The sequence below is a fragment of the Bos indicus x Bos taurus genome, chromosome 4, assembly GCF_003369695.1.
Source record: "Bos indicus x Bos taurus breed Angus x Brahman F1 hybrid chromosome 4, Bos_hybrid_MaternalHap_v2.0, whole genome shotgun sequence".
Lineage (NCBI taxonomy): Eukaryota > Metazoa > Chordata > Mammalia > Artiodactyla > Bovidae > Bos > Bos indicus x Bos taurus.
In genome coordinates, this window is record NC_040079.1 from 13291147 (window position 1) to 13304589 (window position 13443).

A 13443-nucleotide genomic window follows, 5' to 3' on the forward strand; every position below is an offset into this window, starting at 1 on the left:
AGCCATCTGAAAGAACTGATACATTTGAACAGAGTGTTTGGTTCTTGGTGTCTCATGGAAGTGCTTATAAGAAAGTATGTAACACAGAGGAGGCATTGAACAATTAGAGGGTGGGATGAGTGGTTCTATGGGTGTCAGCAGCTCCTGCCCTTTGCCACCCAAGTCCTTATGTAATGGCTAAAATGGTGGTGGCTGATACGAAATAGACACTTCTATCACTGCAGTTGACTTGACTTATGCCCCGAGATGTTAAAGTATATGCTAAAATCACACAGGGAACTGTACTCAATATTAGGTGATAACCTATGAGGTAAAAGAATCTGAAAAAAAAAATTATATATATATATATATATTTATATATATATATATAAAACTGAATTGTTGTGCTATACACCTGAACCTTACATGATATTGTAAATCAACTATACATCAATAAATAAATTATATGCTAAAATACCCCCCAAAATGCACTTCTTCCCATAAATAACTTAGATGTTGCAGCCGCTGGCCTTTCAATAACAAAGACTAGTTCTGTGACCTCAATAATGTACCATTTCTCAAGGAGACCATTCGAGAGGATAATGATTACACAGGATCCTTTTGATTCCTGACAGGGCAGTATTTTGTCTCTACTGACATTGATTCATGTTCTAGGTATGGATCTTCCCTGCCTGCTGTGTCTTAGCCAGCATGACTTTCTCAGGGTTCACAGAGTATCTGATTACTAGACCCATCTAACATCTCCTTAGATCAATGGAATCTTTCTTCTTTTAAATGAAAGAGTTTCCACTACAGGCACATGATCAAGATATATATTGATTTTTCATTACTTTCATTATCAGGAAACTCTTGACCCTATGGTATGCTACACAAAGCTCATACATAAGCAGCAAGGAAATTACTCGGGAGTCACACTCTTTAGGGGATATGGTGATGTCCTTCAAGATGCGGCATATAGTCTGAAACAATGGCTCTTCAGTGGTTCTTTTTCTATGATAGCAAAAATAGATTGGCCTAGAAGCCCATAAATCAATAATGGTCTTTCTTACTGTCACTTCTTGTTATGGAAGTGCTGGGTCAGAAGGTATGTACATAAATAACTTAAGTACTAGTAGTTCTCCAGATGGCTGCACCTGTTACACACTCCCACTTGGAGCTCTGAATGGTTCCCCATAACCCTTCAATTCCCACTTATAGTAGGTAGCTCCTTGATTTCTGAGTTTTGCCAAGTGATGAAAGAACTTGGGCACAGAGATGGTACATCGCGTAGGAACCCAGCTCATGTGAACTCGTGAGTCTTTTCCTTGCTACCAGCTGAAGAGGAGCAAGATGTAATAATTTAGGGCTTCAGATTCATTGAACTTTCAGATAACTGGGAGAGACAGCTGGATGCACCTGGACTGAAATAGAAGGGAAACTTAGAACCGTTGGTCAGTTCTGTCCTTAATTTGTATCACTAGGGACAATTCTCTCTCTCTGGACATTTCCTCTCCTGAGTTAAATGGTAAGAATAGTTCCTATCTTCTTTTTCTCATCATTGGCTAGGGAGTGGATACTCATGTATCATATCTGAGAAGTTTTCTTAAAAATACTGGTTCCTTAGGACTGGGGATGTCTGAGCAGACACAGTACTGAGTTTTGGGGGAAAGAACACAGATAGGACAGTGAGAAGTCAGTAGGAAGTTTATTTTCCAGTCTACACAGATGCCCACAAACTCAGAAATGGAAGACTTTCCAGATCAGAGTGTTATAATGACATCACGTGTGATAACAATTTCATAAACAGGGGTGGAGATAGTCACACCAGGAGGGCATATATTCTCCTCTGACACAACTTGAGCCTTCCCTGTTATGATCCCATTTTCTGGAGAGAAGAAGCAAAGCTGTGTCAGGCAACTGGACTCCACATGCAAGCCACCCTATCCTGCCTTTTGCTGTGTCTGACGCTCAGCCCCGTTTGTCAGGCTTGCAGCTGTTAGGAGTGTCGCCCGTCTGCCACATCGAATCATCGCCCACACTGCCTCTATGTCTTGTGTTTCCTTCTTACTCCAATACCTTGTTCCTTTTGCTTTCTGCCATGTCTCAGTTCCACCTTGACAATTTGCCCTCTCCTCACATTTCCCCTTCTCTGACATGAATGCTCAGCAGGAAATTTCTTCACTTACCAGGTGCGTCTATCTCCCAGAAGAATCTTCTTGTACTAACACCACACAGACAGCTAGTAAAATGAAAGTTACCATAAAGAAAAAAGACCGTATCAGAGACGTCCAATGTGGTTTTAACCTGAAGAGAAGAAGATGAGAAAGGGTTTACGAGAGTAGACCTGACTGAGGCAGCCCTGAAGTGACCATTAAGCAAAGTAAACATTTTTGAGGCCTACACTGAAGGGGGAACCAGGGGTTTCCCCCAGACATCACCAGTTAATACATTCAGGGCCAGACTTGACTTTAATGAACTTTTGGTAATTCTCTTTATTGGCTCTGTTGACCTTTAACCTGAATTGTTAAAAAGATGTCTTGGATGTGGTGAATGTCAAAGTTTTAAAGTTGGGTTTGAAGGTATCCTCAGATACCACACTTGTTTCTGTCCCCTGGTGTGGGAGCCAACCCGCCTTGAGGGTCTGGCTAGCATTTAACTCATCAACTGATGTGTGAAATGTTCTTTGTTTTGAGGAATGGACGAGTAAGGGGCTCACCATGGTTGGACTGTGTTTAGTTCTGCACTGAAGTTCCCAAAATGGAGTAGGCAGGAAATGATTTCAGTGAACTTGTCTTTTGTCTGGTGAACCAAGATGGTTGTGGACATTGGAAACATTATTTTGTCTGCTCTGATGTGGTGGGGGGAAAGCTCACCAAACAAATACAACAGGGTTTATTGTCCCAAGTGTCCTGCCTTCCAGCTTTGTGGTGTGGCCTTTATCCCTCTGAGCTTCTCGTTTTACTTTTGTGAGATGGAGGTGTTGATACTTACATATCTAAGTTACGAGTCCATAGCTTTCTGTGCTTTGTGCATGGTAAAGAGCTTTATGAGGTAAAGCACTGTATGTGTTGTACAAATAATACCTACTTAGAGTCTGAAAGCACTTGGCCAACTAGTACTTGGTGCCTGATTTCCTCCTCAAATAGGATTAGCAAACCTTTACTCAGATACAAACTCTAAGGAATGACTGAGATTCTCAGATGGGAGAAGAAATCTGCTGAGGTCATACCTGAGAAGAGAAAGTACCAAAAGCTTCCTGAAAAAAAGCTTCAGAGATGAACTCTGGAAAAGGCATGCTCAACAGCATTTCTAGCATCATTTATATTTGAATAAATATCAGATACTCTATGTAATTCATAGGGTTTTTGGTCACTATGCAACTTTCCCGTCTGTTGGCATATGTTTCCTAAAAACCCTAAGGAGGCCTTGAAGGAGTTGGGGATTGCTATCAAATACAGAGAAGCAAGAGGTCTAGGATCTGACATGAAGAGTCATGGAAGCCAGTGGGGAAAGGTATTGGAGGTAGGGACTGGGAAAGCCGGTTCTGGTCTGACAGTCTCCCATCTGTGAGGGAGCCCATGATTACCTCACGGTTGCAGCTTCCCTCTCATCTGCCGTGGCCTCCTGAGCATAGTCTCCCTCAAGCTCATCACTTCACAGGATGGGGGTGGGGACGTGGATGGCTCAGTTCCAAGAAGCTCCTTCCTCACTGACACCCAGTCTTATCCATCTTCGTTTTTTGTCCTCACTCTTATTGCTTTTCTCTCTTTTCTCTTCCCTTCCTCTGGTGAAGTATCCTGACATGCTTTTGGTCCTCCACTAGTTTATTCTCTATACCATCAATTGATTTTTCAAAAGTTTTTTTATTATGGTAAAATTCACATAATATAAACATACTATTTTGGCCATACTTCACTGTACAGTTCAGTGGCACTGAGTACATTCACATTGTTGTGCAACTGTCACCATCATTCGTCTTTCAATTTTTCACCTTCCTAAATGATGCTCATGACTATTCCAGGAGTCATGTATGGATGTGAGAGTTGGACCATCAAGAAAGCTGAGTGTCAAAGAATTGATGCTTTTGAACTGGGGTGTTGGAGAAGACTCTTGAGAGTCCCTTGGACAGCAAGGAGATCAAACCAGTCAATCCTAAAGGAGATCAGTCCTGAATATTCATTGGAAGGACTGATGCTGAAGCTGAAGTTCCAATACTTTGGCCACCTGATGCGATGAACTGACTCATTCGAAAAGGCCCTGATGCTGGGAAAGACTGAAGGTAGGAGGAGAAGGGGGTGGCAGAGGATGAGATGGTTGGATGGCATCACTGACTGGATGGACATGAGTTTGAGCAAGCTCTGGGAATTGGTGATGAACAGGGAAGCCTGGTGTGCTGCAGTCCATGGGGTTGCAAAGAGTTGGACACAACTGAGTGACTGAACTGAACTGAATTGAAACTGATCCTCTATCCCTAATACCAGACCACCTTACCTGGGTCCTGATAAACCTGTTTGCAGGACAAGAAACAACAGTTAGAACTGGACATGGAACAACGTACTGGTTCAAAACTTGGAAAGGAGTATATCAAGGCTGTATATTGTCACCCTGCTTATTTAACTTATGTGCAGAGTATATCATGGAAAAGGCCAGGTTGGATGACTCACAAGCTGGAATCAAGATTGCCAGGAGAAATATCAACAATCTCAGTTATGCAGATGATACCACTTTGATGACAGAATTGAAAGAGGAACTAAAGAGTCTCTTGATGAAGTTGAAAGAGAATGAAAAAACTGGCTCAAAACTCAACATTCAAAAAACTGAGATCATGGTATCTGGTCCCATCACTTAATGGCAAAAGTAGAAACAGTGACATTATATTTTCTTAAGATTCAAAATCACTGCTAATGTGACTGCAGCCACAAAATTAAAAGATACTTGCTCCTTGGAAGAAAAGTTATGACAAACATAGAAAGCATATTAAAAAGCAGACACATCACTTTGCCAACAAAGGTTCTTATAGACAAAGCTATGGCTTTTCCTCTAGTCACATATGGATATGAGAGTTGAACCATAAAGAAAACTGAGTGCCAAAGAATTGATGCTTTTGAACTGTGGTGTTGGAGAGACTCTTGAGAGTCCCTTGGATTGCAAGGAGATCCAACCAGTCCATCCTAAAGGAAATCAACAGTGAATATTCGTTAGAAGTACTGATGCTGAAGCTCCTAGACTTTGGCCACCTGATTTGAAGAGCTGACTCACTGGAAAAGACCTTGATGCTAGGAAAGATTGAGGGCAGGAGGAGAAGGGGACGATAGAGGAGGAGATGTTTGGATGGCATCACTGACTGAATGGACATGAGTTTGAGAAAATTCTAGGAGATAGTGAACAACAGGGAAGCCTGGTATGCTGCAGTTCATGGTCTTACAAAGGGTTGGACATGACTTAGCAACTGAACAGCAATCCTATAAAACACTAGCTCCGAATTCAACCTCCCCACCCCCTAACCCTGCCTCCAGGCACCTACCCATGTATTTTCTGAATTTATGAATTTGACTATCATATCCATACCATCACTTCTTCATCTTTAAAATGGACATAGTAATACACACATTCCAAATGGGGTTTCTCTGAAGTTCAAGGCAAAAGCATTTGTAGGTGACTTCTTTATAAGATAATGTTTCACTTCATATCAGTCGTGATGACTGCAGTTGTTTAGAAGGGAATTTCTTTTTCCTCCCCATGTACCATAACCTCCAATTCTTCACTTACCACTATGCATTGAGATATGAGATTTGAAACTTCAAGTGTTATCACGTAGCCCGTTGAGTTGTCAATTTGAGAAGTTGTCAGATTCGCTGAAATTACATTCTGTCTAGATATGGCAAAAGAGGCAGAAATCCAAAGTCAGATCAAAGTCCAGGATTGAGGTAGCCTGGGAGGTAATATGGAAACAGGGGAGGCAGAGAGAGCTGGGGGATGAAAGGAGTAGGGAAGATACAGAAGCATCAATACCATCACTCCTAAGGATCTACTTTGCATGACCCCCACCTACAGTCTCTCTGTGTCCAGCCAAGACACACCTATTTGGATGTGAGTGGGTGCTAAGTTGCTTCAGTCATGTCTGACTCTTTGCAACCCCATGGACTATAGCCCACCAGTCTCCTCTGTCCAAGGGATTCTCCAAGCAAGAATACTGGAGTGGGTCACCATTCTCTTCTCCAGGGGATCTTCCCAACCCAGGGATTGAACCCACACTAGTACCACCTGGGAAGCCCACCTATTTGGATACCTACAAGTGAACATAGGATATTTACATTTTGGGTTTTTTGGTCAGCTAATGAGGGCAGAGATATGGGCTGAAAGAGCTGATTTCCCTTCATTACAAACTCCTGACTGAATCTCAGCGGTTCTATCTGAGGTAGAAGTGATTTGATTGCATGGTTTATTTTAGCTTCTGATGCACTTCCTTCCATTTTTCTTGTGTAACCATCCCATCATCCAGGGAAACTCCTTCTCCTCCACTAGTGGAAGGATATGAAGCTCTAAGAATCTGAAATATTTATTGTATCAATGAATTAAGTTTTAATAGGATTCATTTAGCTCAGCTTTGTTCATCAACCCACTGTTCCTTAGGCCTAAATTGAGGGGAACCTGGAAGTACTACTTAGTTAACCTAAAAGAATTGACCCCCAGCATACCCTGCACGAGCTTCCCAGATAGTGTAGTGCTGAAGAACTCACCAGCCAATGCAGGAGACATAAGAAACATGGGTTTGATCCCTGGGTTGGGAAGATAACCTGGAGGAGGGCATGGAAATCCACCCCAGTATTCTTTCCTGGAGAATCCCGTGGACAGAGGAGACTGATGGTCTATAATCTGTGGGATAAGGAATCCACCTGCAATGTTGGAGACCCTGGTTCAATTCCTGGGTCTAGAAGATCCTCTGGAGAAGGGATAGGCTACACACTCCAGTATTCTTGGACTTCCCTGGTGGCTCAGCTGGTAAAGAATCCGCCTGCAATGCGGGAGACCTGGGTTTGATCCCTGGGTTGGGAAGATCCCCTGGAGAAGGGAAAGGCTGCCCATTTCAGTATTCTGGCCTGGAGAGTTCCGTGGACTGCATAGTCCATGGGGTCACAAAAAGTCGGACACATGACTGAGTGACTTTCACTTTCAGTCCATGGGGTGTGACCCCATGGGAGTTGGACACAACTGAAGCAACTTGGCATGCACCCCCCCACACACACACCCCAAACACAGCCTCTGCCCTCTTTGCCTCTCTTCCCCTTAGAGAAATCCCCAAACTTGTCAGGAATCCTTTTACCAAAATTTCCAAGGCTCCATTCCTGTCTGTTATATGCTCCTTTCTCTATATTCTGTTTCATGTCAGTGTTTCCTTGGGCATTCCTGACTTCTTTCTGAAACTCAGTGCCTCCCTATTTGCAAATACATAGACCCCTTTCAATGCCTCTCCATCCACCAATGATATAGCTGGAGGCCAGTGTTGTTACATCATGGCTCTGCATACAGGAACAGGTCCAGGGGGAGGCAGGATCCCAGGGCATGCTTCTACTGTTCCATGATTAGAGAACCATGCTCAGACCTTGCAGACTCTGAACTCCAGTGTATGAGGAGGACCATATAAAGAAGATGAGACTGTTGCCAATGAAATGACAAGGATTATCTCGGTTGGTGGATCAGAACAACACTTTTTATTGGGTAGTGACCAGGGACATGGCCCTTCTTGTATGGCTCAAACATCTTATTCAAAGTTTAACCCACAACTATAGACCAAGCTCAGATTCCTGCCTATGTTTCTCTTTTGTGGCAAAAGGAGAGACTGATAAAAAGGATGGGAAACTGAGTTAAAACACAAAGTAGCTGTAGGTTATGGATTCAGTAACCTCTCCAGCAGGTTCTGAACAGGGAGAAAGTGAGACATGAGACACAAATAGTGAAAATTCCTAGGATGGTCCTTTGGAGAAGGAAAATAATATTTAGGTGCATAATGTGGGTTTCTGGGTTGGCAAAAGGGTCGTCCATGGAAGATTCTCTGTAGGGAGGAAAAACAGATGACTTACATTTGTCCTTGAGCTGTGCCAGTCCGCAGTGTCAGGCAGAGACCCAGGAGCAGGGCAGCAGCACTGGTCTTGAAGAGAAGCTGAAGAGCATGCATGCTGGAGGAATTTGGTGCCCAAGAAGCCTGTGTTCCCAAGGAGCAGGATGGTTCTTTATAACTCTAGCACAATGACCCTGGAGCTATGAGGACAGGTTCACTTGGCCAAAATCATCACACCTGAGGGATTTCCCTCATTGCTAACTTTTCCCTATCGTGTGTGAGAAAGGTCAATGTTTGGCTGGAACTTAATTAAGGAAAGAGAGGAAGGAATGAATTGGACCATTTCCATTTGTTTTTCAACATTGAAGTGTTCCTGGCTCATTAAGATAGATCCTGCCTTAACTGTTTTAAACAGGATTCTTTCCTTTTCTAAGTCCTACTTCTTAATCCTTGTTCTACGTGTAAAGATCCATGAGATGTCCTTTCCCTTTGTCCTGTATGTGACACATGTCTTGTCTTCCTCTCAATGCCTCAACCCTAAAATTTGCTATAGATTTTAGATGTAGAATAGATGCCATGAAACTAATGTCCCTACTCCTACCTTCTCTGATTTGCATTTTTGGTTCAATGAATCATCTCTGGGTAGAAAGTGTGTTTAAAGAGAATTTAATCCATGGGAATGGAAAAACTCAGATGAGATGAGGGGAGACCAGATATATATGGTGTGCATTTCTTTTTAAAAAAATTTATTTATTTATTTTATTTATTTATTTTAATTGGAGGCTAATTACTTTACAATATTATAGTGGTTTTTGCCATGCATTGACATGAATCAGCCATGGGTGTACATGTGTATTTCTAATGATACTGCCAACAAGCAGGAAGCTGGATAAAATGCCTTTCTGTGATTGAATTGGTTTGTTAGGAGCCTTGAATTCACATTACCTTTGTGGATGCTGCTTTCCTGAAGTGTCTCAGAAAAGGTCCTGTCATCTCAGTTCTATGCTTCTCTAGCTTCAGTTACTGCTCTGTCTGCTTCTAATTGCAGGAAATTACGTTGCAAGGATAGATTTTTAAAAAGCCCATTTGGAAGGACTTTTATGATCATCTCTAATTATCTATAAGAGAAAATGGTATCTGAGGAAACAGAGAATTAGGGTGACTAGGGAACTCATGGAATTTCCCACCTGCTATCCAAATGTGAGAACCGTGGAAGAGCTGAGGGTCCTTGCGTCAGATGGGGAGGTAAAGTCCAAGAGTGAATTAGTTGGGGCAGCTGAGAGTGCTTCACTCTTACTCCTAAAGGGTATCTCAGAGAACTAGAGTGCTGAAGCTAAGCCTGACCTTGAGATGCCTTAAGGCTAGAGCAAGACCAGGAAAGGTTGCTTTCATTCCTCATTTGTATTTTATGCAGTATTGTCTATGAATCAGGAGGGGCCTCTCTCTAACTCCAGGTGCTTTACAGCAGGTCTTCTGCTGCCTGGGTCACTATGCCTTTCATCTCTGTTTTCTCTCTTGTGGTTCAGTCTCTGATGTGTCTGACTCTTTGACCCTATGGACTGTAGCATTCCAGGCTTCCCTGTCCTTCACTATTTCCCAGAGTTTGTCCATCCTCATGACCATTGAGTCAGTGATGCCATCCAACCATCTCATCCATTTCCTTCTCCAGAGGATCTTCCCAACCCAGGGATTGAACCTGCATCTTCTGTGTCTCCTGCATTGCATGCCGGGGTCCAGCCCCAGTGGATCCAGGGAATTAGAAGTGGGGACGCAGTCGGCGAGGATCAGGAAACAATTGCTTAATTAAACGTTAATTAAGGATATAAAGAGTGGTTAAATAAGGATAGCTGAGTGAGAAAATTAAGTAGAGAAGAGGCTGAATAATTCAGCCAGAAGGTGAGAGAAAGAACGACATGGGGAGACCAAGTTTCGGTGAACAAGGCCCGCACTTTATTTTCTAAAGTAGTTTTTATACCTTAAGTTATGCATAGAGGATAATGGGGGAAGGGGTAGAGTCATGCAGCAAGCCAGGCTTTCTTCCTGCAAACTTATCATATGCAAAAGTTTAGGTGATTTGCATCATCTTCTGGCCCGGAGGCCTGTTAACATTTTAAGACCTTTTCTTCAGAAAACTTATTTTTCTCTAAAGGTGACTAGTCAGGCACCACCCTCCAAAAGCATTAGATAAAGTTGCATTCATGTAGGGCAAAGGTGTGGTGGGCTACAACAAGAAAAAGAATTAACTCAAGGGTCCAAGGTTACAAACATTAAAGCTACTACTTATACCAATCATATTAATCAATACACTGCCAGGGACACAGCAGGTAAGGGATATGGAGACTTAGCAGCAAACATTGGCCCAACAAGTGAAAAACCCTTCACCAATACAATTTCTAATCAATCTTTTAACTGCTCAAAGGAATCTGTATTTAGACAGTTCAGAACATCTCATGCCTCTCACAGTTGGGAGGCTCTGAGCAATCACATGTGGCCGGAAAAACTTATTCAGGCAGGCTAGAGGACTTCCAAGGGAGTTTGTAGGTTGAAACACTATCACACCCAGGAACTTTATTAACTGGAGCTGTAAGTTAACTCTTTTTTAAGAGAGAGGTAGTGGGAGGCAGCCCCCCGTAAAGTCAGAGGTGTAGGTGAGAGCACAAAGCAGAAAGTAGGCAGACTCTGGTTTTGGGGGTAGATGCTCGAGAATTTCCAGGGGGACTCCTGAGGCTTGATCCCGCCTTTGCGTATGCTGAGCCTCCTTCCTCATGACTTTTGCCATGAGCGGAGCTCCTGCTCCCAGCAATTGCAGGCCAATTTTTTTACATGCTGAGCCATAGGGGAAGCCCATCTCATCCTCGGTTGCCCCCTTTTCCTCCTGCCCTCAATCTTTCCCAGAATCAGAGTCTTTTCCAGTGAGTCAGCTCTTCACATCAGGTGACCAAAGTATTGGATCTTCAGCTTTAGCATTGGTCTGTCCAATAAATATTCAGGGTTGATATCCTTTGGATTGACTGGTTTGATCTCCCTGCTGTCCAAGGGACTCTCAAGAGTCTTCTCCAGCACCACATTCGAAAGCATCAATTTTTTTTGGTGCTCAGTCTTTTTTATGGTCCATCTCTCATATCCTTACATGACTACTGGAAAAATGATAGCTTTGATTACAAGAAGCTTTTTTGGCAAAGTGATGTCTGTGTTTTAATATGCTGTTTGTCATAGCTTTTATTCCAAGGAGTAAGCATCTTTTAATTTCATGGCAGCAGTCATCATTTGCAGTGATTTTGGAGCCTAAGCAAATAAAATCTGTCACTGTTTCCAATTTTCCTGTCTATTTGCCATGAAGTGCCGAAGAATTGATGCTTTTGAACTGTGGTGTTGGAAAAGACTCTTGAGAGTCCCTTGGACTGCAAGGAGATCCAACCAGTCCATTCTAAAGGAGATCAGTCCTGGGTGTTCTTTGGAAGGAATGATGCTAAAGCTGAAACTCCAGTACTTTGGCCACCTCATGCGAACAGTTGACTCATTGGAAAAGACTCTGATGCTGGGAGGGATTGGGGGCAGGAGGAGAGGGGACAACAGAGGATGAGATGGCTGGATAGTATCACTGACTTGATGGACGTGAGTTTGAGTGAACTCCGGGAGGTGGTGATGGACGGGGAAGCCTGGTGTGCTGCGATTCATGGGGTTGCAAAGAGTCGGACACAACTGAGCAACTGAACTGAACTGAACTGAACTGAATGGGACCAGATGCCATGATCTTAGTTTTTTGAATACTGAGTTTTAAGCTAGCCTTTTCACTCTCCTCTTTCACCCTCATCAAGAGTCTCTTTAGTTCCTCTTTGCCTTCTGCCATTAAAGTGATTTCTTCTACATATCTGAGGTTGTTTATACTTCTGAAATCTTGACTCCAGGTTGTGATTCATTCAGCCCAGCATTTCACATGATGTACTCAACATATAAATTAAAATAGCAGAGTGACAATATACAACCTAGACATACTCCTTTCCCAATTTTGAAGCAGTCCATTGTTTCATGTCTGATTATAATTGTTGCTTCTTGACCTGCATATAGATTTCTCAAAGACAGGTAGGGTGGTCTGGTATTCCCATCTCTTTAAGAATTTTCCACAGTTTGTTGTGATCCACACAGTCAAAGGCTTTAGCGTAGTCAATGAAATCAAGCTGTACATCTGGAAGTTCACATACTGTGGAAGCCTAGTTTGAAGGATTGTGAGTATAGGCTTCCTAGCATGTGAAATGAGCACAATTGTACAATAGTTTGAACATTCTTTGGCATTTCCTTTCTTTGGGATTGGAATAAAAGGTAACCTTTTCCAGTCCTGTGACCACTGCTGAATTTTCCAGATTTGCTGGCATTTTGAGTGCAGCAGTTTCACAGCATCATCTTTTAGGATTTGAAATAGCTCAGCTGGAATCCCATCATCTCCACTAGCTTTGTTAGTATTAATGACTCCTAAGGTCCACTTGACGTCACACTCCAGGATGTCTGGCTCTAGGTGAGTGATCACACCATCATGGTTATACAGGCCATCAAGACCCCTATTTTCTCTAGTCATTAAATTTCTTTGTTTCCTATTCCTTTCCCTTCCAATAATTTATTATTTATTAAAATGTTACTTTTCAACTCAATAATAGATTCTCAGGGAAAAAACAATCAAAATTAAATAAAGGACAGACCTTGACATTTAAAGCTTCAACTCACTTATCACTCTTACTTTTTAGAGAAACACTTTTATTAGTTTTGTGTATCCTTCTAGTGTTTCTTTAAGCTACTGAATTCTTATACAGTAGTACTGTGTTCCTAATGTTCTGACACAAAATTTATCACACACTGCTTTGCCTTACTGTTTCTATTTAACACTATGATATGGAGACCTTTTGCTATTGTATATAAGATGTCCTTCATTCTAAGTACAGCTGTGTATTTAGTTGTGTATACAAACCACAATTTATTCTATTATCTTTTTACTGATAGACAATATGTTACTTTCCAAATTTTTACTCTTACAAATAATGTTGTAATCAATAACATTTTTCATTGATCATTTTGAATTCTTTAAGTTTTTCTGTAGGGTAAATTCCAAAAAATATATCTGCTGTATCAAAGAGAAGTACATTTGTAAACTTGGTGGGTATTGCAGAATTTTTCTACATAGCGGTGTACTACGTTTGCATATCAGTCAGAAATGTTAAAAAATGTCTTTTCTTCCACAGTCTCACCAACCAAGAGTGTTATCAATGTTTTTATATTTTATCAATTAGACAGGCGAAAATATTATCCCATTGTAGTTTAAATTTTCATTGTTCTCAAATGGCACCCCACTCCAGCAGTCTTGCCTGGAAAATCCCATGGATGGAGGAACCTGGTGGGCTGCAGTCCATGAGGTC

The 13443-nt window shown here is 42.1% G+C and overlaps 1 protein-coding gene across 1 annotated transcript; it reads right to left on the reverse strand.

Annotated features, from left to right (window-relative positions):
- Window positions 1–1681: 1681 nt before the first annotated feature.
- On the reverse strand, window positions 1682–8245 carry LOC113891833 (prolactin-inducible protein homolog). Its single transcript, XM_027540312.1, has 4 exons — window positions 8061–8245; window positions 5749–5851; window positions 2166–2283; window positions 1682–1864 (listed from the first exon to the last, which is right to left on the reverse strand). The coding sequence occupies exons 1-4, from the start codon at window positions 8153–8155 to the stop codon at window positions 1740–1742; spliced, it is 441 nt and encodes a 146-aa protein (XP_027396113.1). The 5' UTR covers window positions 8156–8245; the 3' UTR covers window positions 1682–1739.
- Window positions 8246–13443: the final 5198 nt, after the last annotated feature.